Source organism: Dasypus novemcinctus, chromosome 10 (genome assembly GCF_030445035.2).
Source record: "Dasypus novemcinctus isolate mDasNov1 chromosome 10, mDasNov1.1.hap2, whole genome shotgun sequence".
NCBI lineage: Eukaryota > Metazoa > Chordata > Mammalia > Cingulata > Dasypodidae > Dasypus > Dasypus novemcinctus.
In genome coordinates, this window is record NC_080682.1 from 65,444,848 (window position 1) to 65,471,398 (window position 26,551).

General features: G+C 37.7%; 1 protein-coding gene across 5 annotated transcripts in view; it reads right to left on the reverse strand.

The window, feature by feature from the left end:
* Positions 1-26,551, reverse strand: part of BBOX1 (gamma-butyrobetaine hydroxylase 1) — a 75,791-nt gene that overhangs the window by 5,064 nt on the left and 44,176 nt on the right. For all 5 annotated transcript variants that reach the window (XM_058305621.2, XM_058305622.1, XM_058305618.1 and 2 more), the window contains 2 exons: positions 13,582-13,687; positions 3,612-3,808 (listed from right to left, as the gene is read on the reverse strand). In XM_058305621.2, the coding sequence (XP_058161604.1) occupies positions 3,612-3,808; positions 13,582-13,687 (303 nt within the window). The remainder of the gene's footprint in view (positions 1-3,611; positions 3,809-13,581; positions 13,688-26,551) is intronic.

A 26,551-nucleotide genomic window follows, 5' to 3' on the forward strand; every position in this document is an offset into this window, starting at 1 on the left:
TGGAGATCATGTTTATGAAGTCAAATGCAAAAATTATTTTGAGGACTAAAGAATGTTAGAGAAGCTGAGAGCTGGCACCTTGAAACCCCAATTAAAATGTAAATTTAATCTTAATTAATGGAAATTCTGTGTGCCTACCCGCCTGAATGAAAGGGTATAGTGATAGATTGTATACTGAGGAAAGGTTAAAAGCCTCACAGAAGACGGGGCTATACATTAGCTGTATATAAAAGACAAATATTTGAACATAAATTAGCAACGTGGGAAACCAGCAAAAGCAAAACACTATTAGTGATACAACAAAAGAACCCAGTGACAGGACTACAGAATCATCTCCTGTATTCAGACTTGGTGCTGTGAACACTTCCATTTGTTATGATATTGTGTCTCTTTGAAAGACACAATGCTTTAGGAGACTTCTTGGATTTGTTGTGGGAATGTCACTATGCTATTGTCCCCATATCACTTTTCATGAGGATCCCCAGGAAAAAGTGATTTTAGTCTTCAGAGGTATCCAGAATCTTGTAACTGCTTGTGTTCCCTCCTTGTCTTGGTCTCTAGAAACTCAGCTGAAATTGAAACCTATCACCAGTAAATATGCTGGACTTAATAGTAATTATAGCTAGCTAGCATTTCTTCTACACTTTCTATGCCAGGCACTATTTAAGGGGTTTCCATATGTTAAATTTATAATTTCTACTTCAGTTGTGTTTGGAAGGTATCAGTGTTTCACTTTTTTTTTTTTTTTTTTTGAGACAGGCACAGCAAGGGTAAGTCACCTGAGATCACACAATTAGCAAGTGAAGGAGCTGCATGACATGTGACCAAACTTGTAACCATGAGAATACACAGCTCTAGGAGTTTAATCTCAGTATTATTCTCTTTGCCTCAGTTTCTTTGTTATTGTTTTATTGTTTACATTATACCTAATTTTGTCTGAAGCCTCAGAGACTTTGTTCTAGGTAGGACATATTTTTAAATAATTAAAAAATTAACTGCAAGAAAAATTAAATTAACCCAAACATTCAGAAGATGGAGGTCCTGGGTTAACTGAAAACCCTCTTTATTTCATCTTTCATTGTTGAAAAAATATTTTTAAGTTGATTAATGTTAATCCTTCATATTTTCTAAGGATAGTCCTGAGACCTTCCAAATGGCCAAACTTGGGGATTTTTCTACAAAAAAATTAAGCAAAAGCCAAGCCAAGCCAAGCCAAGTCAAGAGTCAGATGGTAAGTATTCAATTAATCTTGCTCAAAAATAAAGTTTCTTGTCTCTGCTCATTAGACTTGCAGACTCTGTAATCATATTGTGCCACAACAAATTAGAATTTGTTATGTGTCATGGGCTTTTTTAGGCAACTTCTGAATAATTAAAACTATCATGTTCTAACTAAGGGTATCTCGAGTTATTTCTTATCTTTCCTGCCTTGGTGACTACATCTCAGAGTGTATCTCAAGGTTATTCTGAACTAGAATTTATCCTTAATGTTCATCTTTCTCTCACATCCCTCATCCAATATTTCAGGAAAATATACTATTTCTACCTTCAAAATGTATCTGGGACCTGACCTTTCTCAACATTGTCCCTGCTACTACTTGGACCACTCAGGTCCAAGGCACCGTCCCCTCTAACTTGGTGTCTTGTAGCTTCCTAAATGGTCACCTGCTCCTGCACATGCTCTTCTATAGTATATTTAACACAGCAGTGTGGGTGATACATTTAAACTTTAAATAATCAGATATGACTCTCCTCTGGTCAAAATCTTACAGTGGCTTCCTACTTCAAGCAGAGTAAAAGTCAATGTTCTCATAATGGCTTGCCTCAGTCTGTCCTACTCTCCTAATACTCCTTCACCTCGCTTATTTTGCTCCACCACACTGGCCTCCTTGCTATTCTTTGAATATACAAGATGTGTTCTTAAGGCTTTCTTAGGGTCTTTGCTCTACTATTTTCCTCTGCTTGGAACACTCGTCTGAGCAAACTCTCTCTGTCCTTTAAACCTTTGCTTAAATCTCACTTACCCTGTGAAGCTTTTCCTCACCACTCAATTTCATGAAGCAAAGTTCCATCCTTCCCATGTTTCTGCTCCTTCAGATTTCCCTATCCTGTGCTACTTTTCTTTTTTTTTCTAAAGCACTTAAAAACTTTGTTATTCATTGTCATTTACTCATTTGTATTAAAACTTTTTATTCTCCCTTTGGTGGTTAGAATGGAAGCTACCCAAGGGCAGGGATCTTTGCTCTATTCACTGATGTATCCTGAGCACCAAGACAAGTGGCTGGCCTCAATAAATATTCCTTGAATGAATAAATGAAGGTCAAATGTGTATGTGAGAGGACTGAATTAGTATACTTGGGATTCGATTACTCACTAAGTTACTTTCTTTTCCTATTAGTTGGCTATTTCTCCTAAAAGGAGAATACAAACTCAATTTTGAACTTGGAAATGCCTAAAAAATTAATTAACCTGAGATATGATTAAATAAACCATGTCCTAGGAACACAATATAATTCTTTTTTTTTTTTTTTGTAATTCTCAAATGAAAGGATAAATGTGTGATCTTTGCAGGTACTTGGAAAAATCATGATAAATGTTAAATGAAAAAGATAGAACATGAAATGTTCTAGTCACGGAATGTATGATTTTTGTTGGCTTAGCATCTCTTTCAGGAGACGTCCTTATTTCATTCTCAGTTCATGTGGCTAACTGGAGCTGACTTGATCCAGAGATCCAGGAATGAGCATGTGATCCAGGCATGGCAAATCAGAATTCTCCAACACCCTGGCCTCAGTGATTGTTTCAAGGATAGACTTGGGAAAAAAGTTAGGTAGTGAGTCATCTAGCTTTGTTGGAGCTATGGTGAAATACTTGTTTTCCTTGTGCTAAGGACAATGCAAATTTGGAGCTTCTGCTGACTGTCCTAAGATATGAAGTGGGAAAAAAAAGAGACCAATTTCAGATGACATCGTGTAACTTCTGGATCTACCTAATTTGACTTGGATTCTTTCACTTCTAGCTGAAAGTGTTCTGAGTAGTACAATCACATTGATTACAACTATGTAAAACTTGTATTTAAAAAATGCAGTGTAGGGAAGTGGCTGTGGCTCAATCCATTGGGCTCCCATCTACCATATGGGAGGCCCTGGGTTCGTGGTCCAGGGCTTCCTTGTGAAGGCAGGTTGGCCCGTGCCCACGGAGAGCTAATGGCCCACACTGTGGAGAGCTGGCACAGAAGATGACGCAATGAAGGGAGGCAAGCAGACAGAAGAAGAATATGCAGTGAATGAACACAGAGAGCAGACAGGAAGCAAGCTGCAAGGGCAGGGGGGATAAATAAATAAAAAAATAAATCTTAAAAAAAAGAAGTGTAAATGAAGTCTTAGATTCTTGTCTTATATTGACAGAGATCAAAGATTTCATGTAAATGATAAAGAATAGTTTTATGGTGAAAGGGTTTTTATTTCTTTCACTTTATGATTAGATTAATGATTTAATAAAAAATAAAGCTCGGGGTTAATTGATACTTGCTGCTGCTTATGCTTTAGATTCATGGAGATTTTGTCAATGATTCTTTTTATTGCTATAAGAAAATTTGTAAATAGCACTTACTCTATAATTTTGTGTTTGGATTGAACGGAGAAATCACAATAATCCACCCCAATGTCTGTAAAGTCCACAAAGGTAGAGGACAGAATCTGGAATGCCTGAAGATTTTTTTCCTTGAGTTTTCGGCATACGTTAAACCCATCCACAATTTCAGAATCACCTCCAGTGACTGTTTGCTTTATGCAGTGCAGAAGCTGAACCTGTAAAAAGAAATGGAGAAATGTGTTTTAAAATGCTATGCTCTTGTATTTATTGACCCTGTGTTAAAGATTCAAAAAGACACAAATGAACTCAAATCAACATACTTTTATACCTTTTATATGTCCCTTTTGTGTCAGCAGAGAAAGGAGTTGGGGAGAAAAACATAATTCAAACATGTTATATTTGAAGACATGGGCCCAGGCATAATAATATTTGTTTATAAACAAGAAGTACAGATCGTAAGAGCTGTAGGGAGTGATCACTCCATGCTTGAGGATTTAGGCAAGGTTTTACAGAAGAGGTGGAATTTAAGCTCAGGAAAGGAGGATAGATCAGATTTGGGAAATGCAGAACAGAATGGAGAGAGTAAATCAGTTGACAGTGATGAGAGGTGTCCAGAAATCGGAATAAAAGTGTTTGACTGCAGCAGAAGGTCACAAATGTGAATCAAAGATTAGACTGGAGAGACAGTTTGGGCCTCATGGTAGGTCTTTGTTATGGGTTAAATCATGTCCCCCCAAGAGATAGGTTGGTTACCTGTGAATGTGATCTTGTTTGGAAGATCTTGCAGATGCAGTCAAGTTAAAATGAGGTCATACTGATTTGTGACTGGTGCCAACCCAATATGGCTGGGGTCCTTCTAAAAAGAGTAGAAGGGACCCACAGGGGAAAAAGCCTTGAGAAGACAGAAGCAGAGACTGAGGTTTTGTAGCTATCAGCATGGAAGGACAAGGATGGCCAGCCACCACCCGGAAGACACAAGGAAGGATTTATCCAGAGAGTCATGGCCCTGCTCACATTTTTATTTCAGATTTCCTGTCTCCAGAACTGTGAGAGTATAAATTTCTGTTGTTTTAAGCCACCAAGTTCTTGGTAATTGGTTATGGAAGCCCTGGGAAACTGACACAGGTTTGAATATCAGTGAAGGATTTTGGACTATCTTGTGTACAGAGGGAAATATCGTCCTTTTTTGAATATAGAAGTTATACAGTCATGACTGCATTTGAAGAATGTTAATTAGTACAGTGGTGTTACATAGGGTGGGTTATTTGGGAAATGTGTGTGTGTGCTGTAGAATTTGTAAGAAAGTAACTTATTAATGCTTCAGAGTATAGTGCTATAGCTCAGGTGTTAGGATAAGAAGGAAGTGAGATGGAGTAGTGAGGCTTTGGGAAGGAGAAATCAACAGGATAGTGAGCAATATTTAGTTTTCTTGGTTTTTGGAAAATGTTTAACATTATTTCGTTTTTAAACGGCAAATAAAATAAAATTTAACAATATTCTTTTGAGTGTAGTTTATTTTCATTGGTTATGTGAACTTATTTTGGTAAGTCAGAGTGGGTGGTTTCGAATACCTAAATTTAGACCCTGATTTTTGGCTTGAAAAAATGAATACTATTCAGCTGTGAAAATTTCATTCTTACTGAATGAAACAAAAATAGAAACCAATGTTTGACTGAGTTTTTGTTGAATGGAAGAGGCAAATATGATAAAATACCAAGATAAGAAGGATGTTAATCTGAGTGGAAAAAATAAGATCCATTTAGCTTGGTTCTCACCCATGAATAGTGCTGCCCACTACAGCTTTCTACAATGATGGAAATGTTCTAACCTTTCCATTAATAATCACAAGCTACAAATTGCTATTGTGCACTTGAAATGTGGCTAGTGTGACTGAGGAACTGAATTTTTAATTTTATTTAATCTTTTAAAAAACTTTTTGTTTCGAAATAATTTAAAACTTACAGGAGTGTTGCAAAAATAATACAGATCCCATACAGAGAACTCCAACATATCTCCATTCCTCCCAGATACCCAGATCCTTCAAATTGAACATTTTGCCACTTTGCCTCTTTCTTTCTCTCTCTTTCTTTCTTTCTCTACCATCATTCTATCTATCCCATCTATTTATTTTCTGAACATTTGAGACCTGGTTGTGCACATCATAATATGTGATACTTCCATGTTCATTTCCTATGGACAGAGATATTCACATATAATCATGTTAAGTGCAGTTGTCAAATTCAAAAGAATCAACATTGATGTAAAGCTTACATTCTAAAAAAATGAAAAAAAAATAAAGCTTACATTTTATATTCCAATTTTTTTCATATGCCCAATAATGCCCTTTTGAACCATTTCGCCTCCATTTTTAGATCCCATCCAGTATCATGTATTACATTTAGTTTCATTACCTCTTTAGTTTCTCTTTCATTTTAATTATAGGAATATATATATACAATGTAAATCTTCCTATCCCAACCCCTCCTAAGTATATCATTCAGTGAGATTAATCACATTTACAATGTTTCAGTACTGTCCCTACCATCTATAACTATTACTTTCTTTTTACCCTAAACAGAATCCCAATATGCATTTTGCATTAATTCCCTATTGCCCTTGTCCCCCACTCCTAGTACCTATACTCTACTTTCTGTCTCTATGAGTTTGCATTTTCTGATGTTTTCTTTGTGGTTACTATGGGACTTATGTTTAACATCCTAAATCTATAACAGTCTCATTGCTTTGGTACCAATTTCATTTCTATAGTATACTTGAATTATGTTATTATACTCCTCTGTCCCCAATTTTACCAACTTAATTTCAATAGCATACACAAATTATGTACTTATACCTCCCCACCCCTCATCTTTATGTAATTCTTGTCACAAATTACATGCTTTTACAGTCCAAGACCACTGATGTATCATTACATTTTATGCATTTTCCTTTTATATCCTGTGAGAATTACAAAGTAGAGTTATAGACCAAAAATATAATAATACTGGCATTTATATTTACCCCTGCCACTATCCCCACTGAAGATCTTTATTTCTTCATGCAATTTTGATCTATTGTCTATATTCTTTTCTTTCAATCTGTAGAACTCTCTTCAGCATCTCTTGTAAGGTCATTCAGGTAGTAACAAACTTGCTGAGCTTTTGTATATCTGGGAATATCTTACTTTCTCTCTCATTTTTGAAAGACAGTTTCGCTGGATACAGGATTCTTGGTTGGTAATATTTTACTTTCAGCATTTTAAATATGTCTTTCCACTGTCTTCTTGCCTCCATGGTTTCTGATGAGAAATTGGCATTTGATCTAACTGAAGTTCCTTTGCATGTGGTGTTGCTTCTCTCTCATGTGGCTTTCAGAATTCTCTCTGTCTTTGGCATTCAATTATTTGATTTTAACATGCTCCTCATGGGTCTATTTGAGTTTATCTTGTTTGGAGTTCATTGAGCATCTTGGATATATATATTCATGTCTTTTGTTAAGTTTGGAAAGATTTCTGCTATTATTTCTTTGAATATTCTTTCTCCCCCTTTCTCTCCTTCTTCTCTTTCTGGGACTGTCCACAATAGGTATGTTGGTATGTTTGATGGGGTCCTACAGGTTCTTCAGACTCTGTTAGCTTTCTTTCATTATTTCCTCTTTCTACTTCTCAGACTGGATAGCTGCAACTGTCTTATCTTCAAGTTCACTGACCCTTTCTTCTGCCAGCCACAATCAGCTATTCCATCTAGGGGATTTTTTTTCTTTTCTTTTTTTAGATACTGGGGGTTGAACCTGGGACCTCATGCATGCAAAGCAGGCATTCAACCACCAAGCTATACCCTCTCTAGGGAATTTTTTATTTCTGTTACTTCAGCTCTGTTTGGTTCCTTTTCATAATTTCTATCTCTCTATCAATATAGTCTTTCTGTTCATCTATCATTTTTCTGATTTCCTTTAGTTCTTTGCCTATGTTTTTCTTTAGCTTTTTGAGCATATATAAGGCTTTAAAAATTTTTTTTAAATTTCTTCTCCCTCCCTCCATGGTCTGCTCTCTGTGTCCATTTGCTGTGTGTTTTCTGTGGCTGCTTGTATTCTCATTAGCAGCTCTGGGAACTGATCTTGGGACCTTCCCGAGTGGGTGAGAGATGATCATTCTCGTGCATCACCTCAGCTCCCTGGTCTGCTGCTTCTCTTATTGTTTCTCCACTGTGTCTCTTTTGTTGCATCATCTTGCTGCACCAACTCTCTGCATGGGCCAGCACTCTGCACAGGCCCACACTCTGCATGGGCCAGCTTGCCTTCACCGGGAGGCCCTGGGTATTGAACCCCCGACCTCCTATATGGTAGATGGGAGCCCAATTGCTTGAGCCACATCTGCTTCCATATTTTTTTTTTTTTTTAAGTCTTTGTCTGGTATGTTCTGGTATGTCCTTGCTGATGGTTTCTAATGCTTTAATCATCTCCTTTGCCTGGGTCATTGCTTCCTGTTTCTTTGTTGAAACCTGGACATTTTGATATTTTAATATGTTATTGGTGAAATATAGACTCTGTGGTGTCTGTTCTTTAAGCTTATAGCCAGGAGCTAACCAAGAAAAAAAAGAAGGAACGAAACAAAGCAGCTTCCCCAGTCCCACTCTTTATAAATTGACTGTGCAAGTGCTTCAGGGCTTATCCATACAATTTATTTAGAGAATAGCTCCAGGCCAAAGCTAGGAACCTTCCTGATCCTTTCTGTGCATGCCTCTTATCTTGGCCTGTACTCATGCTCCTAAGAAACCCCCTTTTACATGGATATGAATGCCCCTTCTTCCCTAGGAAATAATTTCCTCTCAGTTTTGGGTACTATGCTGTACATCCTACAGCCAACAGTCCCTTGCCCCAGGGAGTGTAACTTGGCTGGTCTCCCTGAGCATTCTATAGGAGAGTTTGGTGAGCTGCCTTCTACATACAGGACAAGTTCTAGGACAGCAAGTCACCACCAGACAAACTGGACCAGACATATATGCTTCTAGTATGTGCTCTGCGCCATCCATAACCTGGACCAGGAACCCGTACTGGGAGCATGGGCCTGTTTCCCACTGAGGTGGTGGGGGAAGGGCCAGACAGGGCACCAGAAGAGCCTACCACATTTTTTTTTTTGATAAGATTTATTTATTTATTTTAATTTGCCCCCCTCCACCAGTTATCTGTTCTCTGTGTCTGTTTTGCTGTATCTTGTTTCTTTGTCCGCTTCTGTTGTCGTCAGAGGCACGGGAAGTGTGGGCAATGCCTTTCCTGGGCAGGCTGCACTTTCTTTCGTGCTGGGCGGCTCTCCTTACGGGGCACACTCCTTGTGCGTGGGGCTCCCCTACACGGGGGACACCCCTTCGTGGCAGGGCACTCCTTGCGCGCATCAGCACTGCACATGGGCCAGCTCCACACGGGTCAAGGAGGCCCGGGGTTTGAACCGCGGACCTCCTATGTGGTAGACGGATGCCCTAATCACTGGGCCAAGTCCATTTTCCAATCCTACCACTTTTAAGTGGGCTGTTTCTTGACTTAGTGCCCTCTCAGTTGCTGTGATCCTTTAACTATTTTCTGGAGCTTTTAGAAAGATATTTCTGATAGTTCTTTTTGGTTGTTCAAAGCTTCTATATGGGAAGGAGTCCTGAAGTGTCTCATCTCACTATCTTGATAGGGACAGGTCCTCTATTTATTCTTAATTTAAATTAAAATTTAAGTAGCCACGCTGACTAGTGGCTGCCTCCTCCCCAAACCATATAGATTTCCCCAATTTTTATACATACTTATTTTCAAGCTATGATTGTGCCATGCATATTTGTTAACTCCTCACAACACATTATGAGAGTTCGGTACTTTCATCCCATTTTGTAGCTGATGAAATTGAGACTCAGAGATGTAAAAACTGGCCAGCTAGTAAGAACTCAGCTAATACATGATAAAGCTGGTATTCAAACCCTGTTCTATTTGTCTCAAAATCCACATACAGTAAGCTCTTTTCTCATAAAGGGAAAAATCCCTTTACAGTTGTCTTAGTAATTTATTACACATACTGTATCATATGTATATTTGTGCTTTGTAAATATAGAGAGGACTTCCATATTTAGGCTTATGAGATCTTATTTTCTTATTTTCTGATGTTATTGGAGAACAGGTCTAAATTAATAATGGTTCAATTCTTAAGTTGGTGTCATTTTTTTTCTAAGCTCAGAAAACAAAGTGTATAAGTTGACCAAGTGATTGTATAAAATTGTCTAATCACCAGGGTAATGAGGGGTTAAGCAGCTTGATTAAAAAGAAGATGAAATGGGAAAGTCAACCTTAAGTCTATGAATTCCAAGAAGGCAAAAAAATAGCATAACATTATCTTTGGGAACATCAGAGAGCGTTCTTTAAACCTTTCAGGTTTCTTGATAATGTAGTCACAGAATAGCTTGGATATGAATCTTAATATCTTTTACATATGGCATGGCTAAATAAGACCTTCTTTTTTATATTTACTCATTTCGTGCAATATTATGAAAGGAAAAAGATGAAGGAGCCAGGCAACATTTTCACAGCTAATTCAGAGGTAAATATATGCCTGACTTGTATAAAACCAAATTTTATTTCATGTAAGTTACACAGAAACAAAATATTTTCTTTCTAAATATTACTCTATGGCAGCATATAACTTTTGGCCTAGAGATAAACAGTGAAGCAACATCTGTGTTCCATTAAAGACGAGTCTCCTAACCCCTGCCGCACATGAACCAAATTGATCAAACTGAATTCTCAACAGGTAAATCATTATCCAGATCATTTAATCCATATTGGAATAAAATCATGGCATTCTCTTTGTATAGAAAAATTCAAAGCTTTGTACACTCCTCCCCTAGAGTATTTCAAACTGGAAACTTGAACCATAGCACAAACAGGTGCTGACATTCTAACTATTCTCCAAGACGCTACATTTTTCAAGAATTGTCTTTTATTTAAATATCAAGTTGTAGCAGTTTGATATGGTTATGAATTGCAAAAATAGATATTGAATAATGTTTGTAATCTGGTCTGTACCTGGGTGTGATTAAGTTATGATTAGGGCTTTGATTGGGTGATGTCATTAGGGAACCAAGGGGTGGGGATTCACAGATAAAAGGCATGGCAAAGGACAGAGTTCAGGGTTTTTGATGTTGGAGTTTTGATATTGGAGTTTGATGCTGAAGCCTTAAGCTGGAGCCCTGGGAAGTAAGCTCACAGAGGAAACAGAAGCAAGCCCCAGGAAGAGAGGAATCCTGAGCCCAGGAAGAAGTAAGCCCTGAGAAGAAAGGAATCCTGAACCCAGACAGAAGCAAGCACCGGGAAGGGAGGAACCCAGGAACCAGGAAGCCTTGCAGACATCAGCAGCCATCTTGCTCCAACATATGAAAATAGACTTTGGTGAGGGAAGTAATTTATGCTTTATGGCCTGCTACCTGTAAGCTCCTAACCCAAATAAATACTATTTATAAAAACCAACCAAATTCCAGTATTTTGCATCAGCAACCCTTTGGCTGACTAACACACAAGTAATTTAGCTTTGTATTGTTCATTTGTTGATGAAAACAGGTACGAGTTTGAGGCATTTCATTTTATTTGTAGCGTATCTGTTAAGTCCCTATTATATGCAAAGTGCTGTGTTAAGCCTTGAGATATTAAGAAGTATAATATTTGAAGTATAACTGTCTTTGAAAAGTTCACAATGTATGACAGTGTCCACAGGGATATCATATTATGGTAATTAGAAATGACAACATGAGATCAATATGGTATGGTGGAAAAACCAGATGCAAGTCAGGGTACAAGTCCAAGTTCTTCATTAATCAGATGCCACTCTGTGGAAATATTTAACCTTATTGTTCTGCATTTCTTCATCTGATTTAGAGACATGACCAATTCTGCCTACCTTAAAGGAATGTTAAGAGGGATCAAATGAAGTAATACAAGTAAAATGCTACCTCAGGAATATTTCTGAAGCCATTTAATTGCTTTTCCTTGGACTTTCAATTTTAACTCAGAAACAAAACCTTACCTCATGAAAAACAGCTGATCATTTTAAAATTCAAACAAACCTTGATTTTCTAGTATCATTCTTTGAACTTTTTCTATCCTACTTCTCAACCTATCTTTATCAAAAGTGCTGAGCTGATTAGTTTGGCTTTTAACCCCAGGATAAAAGTCTTTGGACCACATTTAGAACAAATCACGTTGTGTGCCTTTTCTCCCCAACCCTCACCCAAAAGGTGACTGTAGGGGTCATTTTGCTCTCGTAAGTTAGTTCAAAGAAAACATGTGGTGATTATAATCAACAAAATAATTTAAAACATATGAAGCCAAATACTAGACTGACTTAGCTAATACTGGCAAGAACAATGGGTAACAACAGGGGTACAGAGAAAACATGATCAGTCAACATGATGAAAAAATTGACTAATTTTCGGCTTTGGCTCATTTCTCATTCATTAACTAGAGAATTGCCCACATTTTCCACTTCAGTTTACTTTTGAAAATATAAATTCATCTGTGATTATCTCATTTAGTCAAATTTAGCTTCAAATACAGGGAAATCATATCGTTTGCTAGTTTAACAAAATAATAATTTTGTAAAAAACTGACTATTTTTAGCAAGATGAAATATTTGTAAAAATGTTGTGGAATCTCCCAGAAATTTTCCTGGGAGGTTATTCCACACTGTGAATAACAATATGATAGATGGAGTAGCAGATGGTCTGCAAAAACAGTCACAGTTATTTCCTTCTTTGTATTCATACTGCCTTGCAATGTGTCTTCACAGCTCCTTCTATGAGAGGTGGTGTCTACTTCCCGACCTCTTGAATCTGGGCTTTCCTTGTGACTTGTTTTGGCCAATAACATGTATAGGAGTGACACTGTGCCTAGCTTATGCCTAGAGAGGGCTTGCATATTTTGGCTCATTCTCTGGAAACTCTGCCAGCTGCCTTAAGCATAAGCCTGGACTGCTGGAGGATGAAAGACCATGTAGAGCAGGAATATGTTGTCCAAGCTGAAGGCAGCCCAAGCCTACCAGTCCATAGCCAACCCAGTAGCAGGTAAATAACCATTGAGTGTAAGGACCAGTCAGTGGAACCCAGGCCAAATTGTAAAAAATTGAGCTTAAGCCAGGGGTTCTTAACTGTTTTTGTTCCATGGACCCCTTTGCCAGTCTGGTGAAAGCCACAGATCCCTTCTCAGAATGTAGTGCCAGATAGTTTTATGACACTCAACTAATGTTGGGTCTAACAACTACTGTAATTTTGAGGTATGGATAAGTGTAAGTGATTTTTCAAGATATGCAACAACTGTAATATAATATGAAATGAATACTACTGTAATTTATTGCAAACATTCATAAGTGAAGGAAATGCTAGATTTCACTTAGAGGGAGGTCAGAGAAAATAAAGATAAGTTGATTTCTTTTCAGTTCAAGCTCATGGACCCCCTGAAACCTTTCCATGGACCCCTTAGGGATCAGCAGACCCCTGGTTAGGAACACCTGAGCTAAGCAAATGGTTGTTGTTTTAAGCCATTAAGTTATGTAGTGGGTTTGTATGCAGTAATAGCTAATTGATATGCATGGTGGTCATATGACTTTGTAGGAAAGCCCTAGATAGCGTTTCCCAACTCCATTCTCTCTTTTACATTTCTTGGAAATTCAAAACTATCCCAAGGTATACTGCTAATGTAAAATCTGTCTTGGCAATCAGAAAAATAATGCTGAACATTATTTTTGGAAAGAAACAAAGGAATTTTTTAAAAAAGATGTATGAAAATCTTCTGTCCTTTTGGAATGTGAAGATACTGAGGATTTAGGGAAAGAGGCTTTGTGAGTTTAGTTTGTGTTTAGAGAAAAAGATCCCCATAAGACAAATTAGGTAGTGAAACATAATCTTCTAGACTCAGGATTCAGGAGAATTCGTCGTTAGCCTGCCTTGTGAAAAAATCTTGAAGCTCACCTTACCCCAGGTGGATGATGGAGGGCTGGATAATCAGTGTGAAAGCTTAGCTTTCCAGTTGTGTAAGCCACATTGTTTGCATCGATTTTGTCTTGAACTTGCCAAGTATGCCTGCAAAATACAAGAAACATATGTTTAAACAGGCTGTCACCAAGCCAGAGGAATGTGTTAGAAGGAATTTGATACACAGAAAGCAATGGAAACTTTTCATTTTATGGAATGATTACTATAATAACTAGAAAACAGGAAGGGAGTCTGATCTTTTTTTGTCCGAAGTAACCATTTCAAAATTAAAATATCTTCATTCCTATTTTTTCTCAGCAAAAGAGTACACTTATGTGTTATTACATCCTATAAAGTTTATAAAAAAAGTCCATATGTGATTGGAGTTCGTCTTGTTTAATAGATTAATGGATTTTTAGTTACACTCAAAACTACCACACAGTTCAAGAAATAGAATTTACCTGTTACCCTAAAAGCTGCTCTATGTGCCCTGCCCTAGTCACAATCCCCTCTTACTCCTCCAAAGTAACTATTACCGTGTTTTGTTTTGTTTAGGAGGTGCTGGGGATTGAACCCAGGACCTTCTACATGGGGAAGAGGTGCTCAACCACTGAGCTATATCTGCCCAACATGATTCATATAGTTATCACTTACTTGCATCTTTAAAATAGTTGTATCACCTGAATGTGCATTTCTAGACTCTATGTTTAATCATGCCCATGCAAGACATGTAGTTTTAAATTAATCTTTTCATTAACCTTTTTTGACTTTTTTTTTAATGTTACATTAAAAAATATGAGGTCCCCATATACGCCCCCTCCTCCCATAACAACCTCCTCTATCATCATGGGACATTCATTGCAGTTGGTGACTACATCTCTGAGCACTGCTGCACCACATGGTCAATGGTCCACATTATAGTTTACACTCTCCCCCAGTCCACCCAGTGGGCCATGGGAGGACATACAATGTCCAGTAACTGTCCCTGCAGCACCACCCAGGACAACTCCAAGTCCCGAAAACACCCCCACATCTCATCTCTTCTTCCCACTCCCCACCCTCAGCAGCTACCGTGGCCATTTTCTCCACATCAATGCTATATTTACTTCCATTACTAATCACGATAGTTCCAGAATAGAATATCAGTAAGTCCACTCCAATCCATACTTTATTCCTCCATTCTGTGGACCCTGGGATGTTTAAGTTCACTCTACCTCTACGTTGAGAGGTGCTTAGAATCCACATGGATGATGGATGCAATTCTCCTGCTTGCAGTTGTAGGCATTGTAGGCTCCCTGGTGTGGTGGTTGACCTTCTTCACCTCCCTGTTAGCTGGGAGTCCAATAAACCAGAGGGTAGGAGTTGCAAGTCTGTTGAGGCTCAGGGCCTGGTTATCACATGGACAGTCCAGAGATTCAGGTCCCCTGAGTATACACTAAACCCTAACACCAATCACATGTCTAGTAAAAGTAACAAGAAAGGCTTGTGAACAAAGATCACATCTGAGTCCAACTCCATCACACTCAGAAACACAAAATCCAAAGTAGGGCCAACTGACATGGCACTGAACTCCATCTGCCATGATCATAGAATCTGTGGGTCTCTGCAGCCCTCAGGAGAATCAATACCTGGGGATGTATCTACTTTAGCTGTCTCTGGGACTCTGCTGAGGTGTCTGTAAGGGCGACCCCTCTGATGACCTCCCAGCTCTTTTTAGGAGACTTATAGCCATATAAACTCATTTGTTCTTTCCATTTCCCCCTTTTATTCAAGGTCAAAAAGCATTTTTAACACCTGCTATTACGTGTAGGATGAAATATTCTGCTGGTCTGAGTTGACTCTTTTATTCAAGGTTGTTTTCTAGTTACATCATCAGCTCGTACTTGGTAGTAATCCCAGCGTGATGTCCCACACTGGGGGGAAGGCAATGCATTTACATGCTGAGTTTGGTTTTGAGACTGGCCACAGTTGAGCAACATGGAGGCTCTCAGGAGGTAACTGTTAGGCACCCTGCAGCTCTAGGCCTAGTTCTTATTTCAGGCGCACAGGCTCACAAGCATAGTCATTAGTATCAAGGCTCATTGTTGGACCATCCTTCTTTATTGGTCTTAGTCATTGCACTTGGGGGATTGTTGCTGTTCCATTAGGGCATGTGATAGAACTCCCCTGGATTTACAATTTTCACTTGTAACTCTTTTTTCTCTTTACAGTTTATTGTTTGAAGAACTTAAAGAATTTGATCTGTAGAGTTCTTTGTAATCTGGTCTTTGCAGATTGCATATTCTTGATACAGATCAACATGCTTCTTTGTTCCCTGTATTTTTGGCAAATAGCCAGCTGATGCAGAGGATTGGACAGGTTCTGTTCTAGTTCTTTGGCAAGACTGAAGATGGCTTTGGGGTCTTTCCCTAGCAGACGCATGGTTGTCTTTATTCCCCCCATGATGCTGGTACGTATTGATACTCAGTGGCTAGCTCATTAATTCATTGGAGGTTCCAAATAGCAAAATATCAAGTTGATAATTTCTTTTACATTTATTAGTTGTACTATTTAAAAGAGACACTTGCCCTCATTTACTATTTGGTTACCCAGTAAATAGTTTACACAGGAATAATGAGATAAATGTTTGAGATTTTCCCTTTATTTATTATTTTTCAATACAACGAATTAGTTTCCTACCACTCCAAAGATGAGCAATAAGTTTTTTAAAAGGAAACATCATGATCTATGTGTGAACATTGTGTTTCAATCAGTTACAATTCTTATCTTTTTTGAGTTCATATTTTCCTATCTCTGGGCAGTGGAAGCCTCTTCTAGTTGGTTCCTGAGTCCATTTGTTTTTGATAGCCTTCACAGTTTTTGGTATGACAAGTTGTTCCAAATTAATTGGTGCCTTTCCAGCCTTAGATCTGAAATCAGACTTTTCTCCAAGAAGTCCTGATTTCTTTTCCTAGAAAATGGTATTTCAAGACCATGTTAGGCTGTTAGGGATGCTCATTTCTACCAGGTTGATTGTTTTCAATGATCAGAGCTGAAAAACATCTCTCCATTCAGCTACTCTTTTTGAGTTGGCCTGCTGAACTTTCTGGTGAATGCCTGAAGGCCACTTTTGGACTGTCCTTTCCTTAGGTCTTTCAGATGTCCTGTAATTTCCTCTTCTTTTTCCCACATAGACAGCAATACCATGCAAGTATTGTGACTGTTCTTGGTATGTTCCAACTGCTCAAATTTTGGGTTTCATGAGATTATCTTATCATTTAGATCACTTATAAATATTTTCCAAGGGTTTTTGTTTTGGCTATCTTGTTGCTCTGATTTTTTAAATGTGAGGATTTAGAGAGACTGAAAAAAAATATGCCTCCTTTGCTGACATCTTCCCTTGGTATGGATTATTTTGATTTTGAGCTTGCTGATAGTGATCACCTACTTTGTGCGAAGTCCTGGGAATGGGTGAGGATCTTTTAATATAGTAGAAGTAAAGGAAATGGTATATAAAACATAGGGAAAAATCATAGTTCCACAAGTAGCTTGGGGACATAATTTTTCTCTCTCTATGTAAAATCAAGAAATTGGATCAGTTCAGCTGTTGCTAAATTGTATAAGTAGCAAGTTAACAGAAGTTATTTGTAAAAAGGTTTGCATTGTCAAATATAATTTGGAAATGTTGATTTAAGTATTAACCAGAACTTTAGGAATTTTCAGAGACTTTAATATGCCACAGGGATAGTAAATTTTTAAAAAGGAAGTTATATTTTGCAGTTTGATTCTTTTTCTCAGGTCTCCCTTTAGAATTCTGATATTCTACTGGACTTCAGAAAATCCTTATTTCTGAGGCTCAGTTTACACATCTGTACAATGGAAAAACAATATATACTTCAAGGCTTGCTGTGAGAATTAAATTAGAAAGGTCTACTTTTGACACTTTTCTTATGTGTCTGATCTCATTTAATTATATAACTACACAATTCTGCCTCTTTGTCTGGCTTGTAAACTCTTTTTAGTACAAAAACATGTGATAAGCATTTTTGCTCTACTCTCCATACCTAGCACTGTGCCAGTACTTAACCAGAGAAATAATAAATACTGACTCCTTGAGCATAAGAAGGGGCATAAGTGATACTTATCAGCCCTTCATTTTTGTATGTATGAGGTAAAGGATACTGGTAGAGTGGTAGGGGTGGCTGGAGAATGAGAAGAGACAGAGCACTTAATTTAACACTCCTCCTTCATCTTCCCCTGGGAATACAATAATAACCTATAACTTCTTGCCATATCTAGGCTTTTTCCTAATGAACAAAAGTATGTTTTTCCCCATTCTCTGGGAATTGAGAGTGAGATTTGCTATTAAGATGGAAAATCTGGTGTATTTTTCACTTAAAGTTATATTAGCCATTCATATGTGGTCATGAACTAGACAGAGACAACATAAAAAGAGGAGTATATATATTAGAATATATATTAGAAAGAGAGAGCCTATTGCACACATTTCAAGTATGAGTCATATATATATGCAATATATAATGATATACACATGGGAGGTCCGCGGTTCAAACCCTGGGCCTCCTTAACCCGTGTGGAGCTGGACCATGCGCAGTGCTGATGCGCACCAAGAGTGCTGTGCCATGCAGGGGTGCCCCTGCATAGGGGAGCCCCACATGCAAGGAGTGCGCCCCATAAGGAGAGCTTCCCAGCGCAAAAGAAATTTCAGCCTGCCCAAGAATGGTGCCGCACACATGGAGAGTTGACACAGCAAGATGACTCAACAAAAAGAGACACAGATTCCCGTGTCACTAACAACAACAGAAGCAGACAAAGAACACGCAGCACGCAGTAAAAGGACACAGAGAACAGACAAATGGGGTGGGGGGGGGGAAGGGAAGAGAAATAAAAAAATATAAATAAAATAAATCTTAAAGAAAAAAAATATATATATAATGGTATATTGCAGTGACTATAGCCAAGAAATACATGTTCTCTATGAAGTTCCTGTCAATCCATAGCCCATATATAATACAGATGCAGACTATTATCAACACAGTTATACCAAGAATTATCAAAAGTTTGGAAAGGAGTTAAGGAGACAAAATAAGTAATTAGGTCAAGTTGTAGAATATATAATATCTCTGATAAGAAGATGATGCTGTTTACACTATCAGTAGGAAATGACCATGAAGATTTTATTTTCAAGGGTGTTGGTGGTTTTGTGTTGATCTTCTAACATTCTCTCTCCAGGTTTCTCTTGTGAGCAAGGGTAACCTGACTTTTTTGCTGGATCCAGGAGCTGGCTGGGATGCAAAGTGAAAGCTGTAATTAGGGAACAGATTTTTTTCTTTGTTTGACATTAACTGGCTTTTACAGAGATGGGGCCTATGATTTGGCTTCATCAGAGAAATTCTCTGGCTCTCTGAGCTAATTAGCAGAGGATGATGAACAATTTTTTTAGCCCTGGAGTATCTTAGGTACAGTATGGGATGTCTAGTCAAAAAGTCTATGCTCACATAATAATGATAAATCCCAGGAAAGGTACTAACCAATCCCAATAATAAAATACTCTCTTTATTATTATATCACAAATCTGGAAAAGTCCTACAATGTCATCTGGTCTACCTTTATGCTGCTGTGTAGAAATGACACATGTCAAGAAGCCTGCAGCTAATTGTCTATGACTCTAAGCTTCCACCTATATTTCCAAAATCCAAATCTCCAAGAAGACACAGCAGAAGCAAATACAAATATGATCCATTGGCTAGTGTAGAAACTATTGTTTAAAGCCCAATTGTGGGACCTTAGTGAAATGAGAGTGTATTCACATGCACCTCTCATTAAAGACAGATCCTAATGTTGCTCTATGAAAGGCAACAGTGCAAGCTGATTACTGAGAATTGCCATGACTTTGTTAGAGGTACAGGACTGGATTATTCTAAAACTGAATAGGCAGGCTCAACATAGCATTTTATTTTATTTTATTTATTTATTTTTTTCAGGGTTAGTAAACCATTTATATTTTATTTTATTTATTTTTTTATTTTTATTTATTTTTACTTTTTTTTTAATTGACTTTGTAATAATATTACATTAAAAATATATATGTGAGGTCCCATTCAACCCCACCCCCCCACCCCCCCTCTCCCCCCCCCCCCCCAACAACACTCGTTCCCATCATCATGACACATCCATTGGATTTGGTAAGTACATCTTTGGGCACCTCTGCACCTCATAGTCAATGGTCCACATCATGGCCCATACTCTCCTCCATTCCATCCAGTGGGCCCTGTGAGGATTTACAATGTCTGGTGATTGCCTCTGAAGCACCATCCAGGGCAGCTCCATGTCCCAAAGACGCCTCCACCTCTCATCTCTTCCTGCCTTTCCCCATACCCATCGTCCACCATGTCCACTTTTCCCAATCCAATGCCACCTCTTCTATGTGGACATTGGATTGGTTGTGTCCATTGCACCTCTATGTCAAGAGGAGGCTCAGATTCTACATGGATGCTGGATGCAATCCTCCCATTTTCAGTTGTAATCACTCTAGGCTCCATGGTGTGGTGGTTGTCCTTCTTCAACTCCATCTTAGCTGAGTGTGGTAAGTCCAATAGATCAGATTGTAGGTGCTGGAGTCTGTTGAGGCTCAGGACCTGGCTATCACATTGTCAGTCCAGAGATTCAAATCCCCTAAATATATCTTAAACCCCAACATTAACTGCACCTCCAGCACATTAGCATGAAAGTCTTATGAAGGGAGATCCCATCTGAGTCCAGATTCATCACACATAAACACCATTTCCAAAGAGGGGCCATCTGCCCTGGTAGTTAACCCCATCGGCCATGACCATAACTCCCATGGGTCTCTTTAGCCCTCAAAGGAACCAATATCTGGGGGTTGTATCTGCTTTATCTGTCTCTCTGACTCTGCTCAGTTGTGCATGAGGGCAATCCTTCTGCCAGCCTCCAGACTCTTTTTTAGAAACTCGTAGCCATATAAACTCATTTCTCCTTTCCATTTCCCCCTTACTTTAGGTCAAACAGCATTTTAAAGTCATGGTATTTTATGTAGACATGGATATTCTCCTGATCCGCATTGAACCTTCCGTATAAGGTCATTTTCCATCAACATAGCATTTTAATCCAATGGTATACATTGCTTGATATTTTGCTGGAATAGGTAATTGGAAATTATGCAAATCCTGTTTTTGCCAAAATGCTATTTTTAACAAGTCCAAGTATTTCTATTAAACTCTTCACTCCATTCTCACCATTTAATTAGAACTTTTCCTTATTTTTTCTTGCTCACTTAAGTTTTTTTCCCCCCCAAAAGTTCCTGTATATTAAAATCTTTATTTTTAGAGAAAATTTATTCTTGTTTGTTTGAAAGCTAGAATTCACCAGATTCACCAAATCTAGATAGCCTGTCAAAGATAGTCACAATATTAATAGCTTTTTAAAGACAAATTTGAATCCTTCAGCATTTATGGAATGCTTGAAAATTATTTTTTGCTGGATTTGTTCTTTAAAATCCTTAGTGATATACTTTTACAGTCTTTTGGCTCACAGTTGGAAGATCATACCAGATTTATTTGTAATCTGTTCTTTGCCTGTATAGAAGTGCTTCTCATATGGAAAGATGTTTTGCTTGTGCAAACTTTGGTTCATTATCATCAATAGCTGCAGCCTCCAATCTTGACCTGTTGTAAACTTTTCTCTTCAGATTGTACAAGGATGTCTTCTTTTGATCATCATTACCTGCTCCATTGGATTCAAAATACAATACTCATAGGTTATTCTTATGTTTTAAATGTCAACATGGAAAATGATCTATCTAAAGCAAAAAAAAATTTTATAGTTAACCATCCAAAGGCATCTTATATTGTTTATTGTTTTGAAGTACAGTTATAACACTTCTACATCTGAATTCCCAGATGCCATCACTCGTCAGAACTTCAGCTCCTTATTTTCTCATTATCATTTATTAGATAACTACCATGGGCCAGGAACTGGGGATGTAGAATTGAATTGGGTAGACATGGTACTTGTACTTCATGGAACTTTCAGTCTCTGAGGAAAACAAATTATTGTGACTTATCTTACAAAGCTCAAGCACAAAGTGTTGTGGGGATGAGGAAGATTGAGTAGGAATTTCCTAGGTGAAGAGAAGGGTATAAGTCACTGCAAACAGAAGAAATAGCATGCGGGAAGGTCGAGAGGAGAGAGAACGCATGTCCTGTGAGAGAAAGTGAGGAAAACACAGGCTGAGGTGGGGAGGGTTTACTCATTGGTTGTTGTTGGTTTCCCTTAAGATTTCTTCTTTTCTTATTGTCTTGGAAAGTCTTACAAAGAAATCCCATTACTTCAGGGAACTGAGTTTAAATATACTCTTTATCTCATAGCCTTTTCCCCACTGCCAAAAATGTTTGTTGAATGACAACATAATCACTAGAATAGTAAATTGTGTCATTTCCCCCGTTGTCTGACTATTAACTTTAATCCTGGCCTAAACTATCTATTTTAAGTAAATTTGAGTCATGAATACTTTAGTCAAAAGTCATTGTTATCACCTTATTTCTGGTGCTTGCAGTTGTTTGTAAAGAATACTTTGTAAAATTGCTGGAATTGTGTTAAAAAAAGGTTTCTGAACTATACCTTTTCCTAATAGTAAAGGAAAACTAAATTCACATAAAAATAACTAACAGAAAATGCCTAAGGTCTAGTGTTATATTATTTTAAGGAAAAAAAAAAAAAAGAGAATAAGTAGCAAAATAGAATCCCTACAGGCAATGCATGCTGGAAGGACATGCCCTCCAAAAGATGAAAAATTCTAGTTTTTCTATTTCTAACTTCTATTTCTAGCATTTCTAATGAGCCAAAAAGTCTTTAATGAAGTGGTACAATATATCAAAGAATGACATACATGAAAAATAGAAACTCAGAAATGAGTTTCAGGAAATAAAGAAATAAAACAAAAAATCATCAAAAAATAAAGACTAAACTAGGAGGAATGTAAGATCAAATAAGCATAAGCATATGCAGGTAAAAATATCAAATTACTTATAGGGAAAAGAAAATCATATTACCCTCAAAAAATTGTTTTTCCTTCTTGTCCCCCTCCCCCATCCTGTTGTTTTTGCTGTCTGTGTCCATTCGCTGTGTGATCTTCTGTATCTATGTCTCTTTTTGTCTTCTCTTCTATTTTTTCTCTTCTAGGATTCAGAGGGATTTGATCCTGGGGACTTCTGATGTGGAGAGGTTCCCTGTCAATTGTGCCACCTCAGTTCCTGGTCTCTGCTGTGCTTCACCTTGACTCTCCCGTTTGTTTCTCTTTTGTTGCATCATCATCTAGCTGTGTCATCACTTGCGCAGGCTCACTGCATGGGCACTCTGTTTGCTGCACAGGCATTTGGCTTGCCACATGGGCACTGGCTTGCCACACAGGCACTCACGCAGGCACTTGGCTTGCATGCAGAGCAGCTCTCCATGTGGGTACCTGGATGGGCACTCAGATCACCATGTGGGTACTTGGTACACTGCGTGGGCACTGGCTAGCTGTGCAGGCATGTTTTCTCTTCTTTTTCACCAGGAGGCCCCAGGGATTGAACCCAGGTCCTTCCATATGGTAGACGGAGGACCTATCACTTGAGTCACATCCGCTTCTCCCCTCAAAACTTTAACAAAAGAAAACAAAATCAGAGTGACATATTAAATTCTGTGATGCAAGAATTTTGTATTTAACCTAACTGATTTTCAAGTATAAAGGCCTCAGGCTGATCTCAATATGTTAGAACTCAGAGAATAATGTTCCCATGAGTCCGTCCTGAAGAATTTAAGAGAATGGGCTACAGACAAACAAACGGACAAGAGGGACATTACTAGAGGGCTGTTGCTCAGCAGTAAATATATATTTATTTGGAGAATATATTGTAGGGGAGAAAAAAAAAGATATATGATAAAACAAAAAAATAGGGAAAACCAAACTGCATTGCTAAAGAATGGACATCTGAGTGACAAAATGTAAACCAGGAAAGCAAGGAAGTGAATACCATAAAATTCAGGTTAGTGGTTACATTTGGGGAGGTAAAAAAAGGGACTTCTGATTGGATGGGACCTGTGGATGTGCTCTGGTGAGACTGGCAATGTTTCATTTCTGGACCTGGGTGGTGACTCACGGGTGTTTGCCTTGTAATAATTTATTAGCATATACATTTGTTTTATGTGATTTTGTGTATCTGTATTATATTTTACAATGAGTTTTTAAAATTTTACTTTTAAAGCCTATTTTAATACTCCAATAATAAAAATGAAGAGAAGATGTGATAGAAAGAAAACTACCTCTACAAACATAAAGGAGTTAGACAATTTTGCTCTCAACAAAGTCCCAAAGACCATCATTATGAAAATGCAAAAATGCAGTGCATTGTCAAAAAGAAGTAATTCATGAGATGCCACATTAAGCAATATACATAGTTTTTCTTTTTGAGTGGAGGGTTTGAATTGTGATTTATTTATTTATTATTAAAAAATGTATTTCAAGTTCAAAAAAATAGAATAGAAAAAGGCAGCTCAATAAGTTATGGAAACATTACTTCTAAAAAGGTCTTTTTCACACACTTTTATCTCATCTAATTTCAACTGCTACCTCAGTTGTTTCTGTAGTGTTCAGAAAGATACAAAGATGAACACTGATTAGTTAAATGGCATAATCAAGGTTTCCTTACTAATGAATAAAAAGTGAAGAGGAGAAAAAAAATACTTAATCATATTTATATCTCGCAAAACCCAATCTCACATTAAGAATGTGGTGATACATGGGAAAAATATAACTAATACAATTTATGGCGTAGAGATAACAACAACATTGTAATGTTTTTGTAGGAAGAGTAAAGTTGGTACTATATTAATTCTAAAGGTAAAAAAAAAAATACCGGGTTTGGTTTCAGTTGTGCTTAATTTATTCTTGTTGGAATAAGATAGGGATCCTGATTTAGACATTTTTAAGGTGAAAGTTTGAAATAAAATCTTTCTTTTCTCTTGTGAAAAGTTTGGTGCTGCCGTGACTTAGTGTGAAAAGTTTCCAAAAAGATCCTGTCAGATGGTTTCTTTGACACTCAGCTGTAAATATGAGTAGAAGCCATATTTGGTAGGCAACAACTGTTATGGCATTAGAGAACAACAGCCTTTCACAGTAGCATGCTGTAAAGGAAAGACCGCAGGTTACTGAGTCAAGTAAATCTGGGTTTGCAGCCTGATTCTGCTACCTCAGTTTCCTTACTCAGAAAACGGGGATAATGATACTTATTAGAATTGTGAGGATACAAGACAATGACTGCAAAGCACTAAACTGAATGCTTAGCACATCAAAGGTGCTTAAGAGAAAATCATTTCTCTAATTCCAATAATAACAGCTGCCTGGCCTGGCTGCACAGTCTAACAGAGAAGGTAATAGGGGTCAGAAGGCTTGTTGAGAAGCAACTGCCTTACTCGGCGATCTTGTAAATTTCCTCAAATGAATTCTAGAGGATCACGAGACGCAGAAATTATTTTTCCTTTCATTCATGAGATGACCTCATTCTCAAGTGGTTTTGCTGGCAGCAGCATTAATTACTGTGAAACTTAATATTACAAAGGAAACCCTAGAGACTGGCTCTTGGCTGATAACATTAACTGGCGTTCATAATGGCTGAAAGACCACAGCTTGCTACTTTGGTTTAAAAAAATCCCAATAGTCACAAGAATACATATTAAATTTTTTTTTTCCTTTTCAAACACTATAGTTACTATTATATCTAAAGCAACTCATTAAGAAACCCCAGTGTGAGCTTTTTACAAAGCAGGATGGAATTGCAACTGAATTCAGAACCTAGGCAAGTTTTCTTTGTTTTCTTCCCAAGTTTGAATTGCTTCTAGGTTGGTTATTCACATTTTTTTTTTTTTTAAATTGAAGAAGGGCTGAGTAGTTTTCTTAAGCAATTTCTTGGCTAGAAATTTTAACAAAAGAGGTAAACTCGTTTTTTCTTTTCCTATTCAATCTCCCACATTGCACAAATGTTTTCTGGTAACATGTATGTCAAGCAAGTAGCTGTTTCAAAGTCAGATTTGTAAGCTTTGCTAATGTAGGAGCAATTTCTAAGTGGTCACATGCCAAATAATAATAATATTTTTCACTCATACAGCCTCAGTCTCTAATGCAATTTAATGTGTGAAATGCTGCTGGGTTGGCTTACACACATCGTTCAGAAATGCTAGCAGAAATCCAGTGGATGCTGGAAAGGCTATCTAGATGTACTCCACAGAGGCCATTTCAATATTGTTAATTCTGAGCTGGTCTGGCTGTTCTTTATTTGACAAACAGCCAACTAGAAAAATTTCTGTTTGACTTTATTTTATTCATCTGATGAAACCTGTATGCATGGCATTCATGCAGATGCAAAACTGGGCAGTTGCAGTCACATTTTACATTTTTCCTGCAAACTTTCATCCAACGTACTCAAAGGGATGGTAGGCATTAAAAAGACTTCTGCAGTAAAAGTGAGCAACTCCTCAGCAAAGGAGAGTCATAGAGATCTGGGAAATAACCGGAAAAGCTTATATCAACTTCTCACCTACAAAGCCATGACTGAATTTTTTCCCTGTGGGTCCTCCGGGCAATGGGGGTAATAACGTTATACAGATACTGTGGGACGTTTGGTTCTCAGTTCCATCCTAAACTCTTTGGAAGGAAGTATTCCAAATTATTCATTTGTATGTTTCTACTACAACTTGTGGACTTATTCAGCAATTACACAGCTTCCATGCATGACTTCAGAGGATAAACTTTGACTAGCACATTTGTAAGTTTCTTTTCTTTTACCCATGTCCTTCCCCGTGTCTCCCCCTCCTCTTTTCGTTCCTAAAGTTAATTTCAGAAGGACATTTTAAAAAATGTTTTACCTCCTGATTTTTATCAGTCAAACCTTGCCACATGTATTAATGCCACATTTG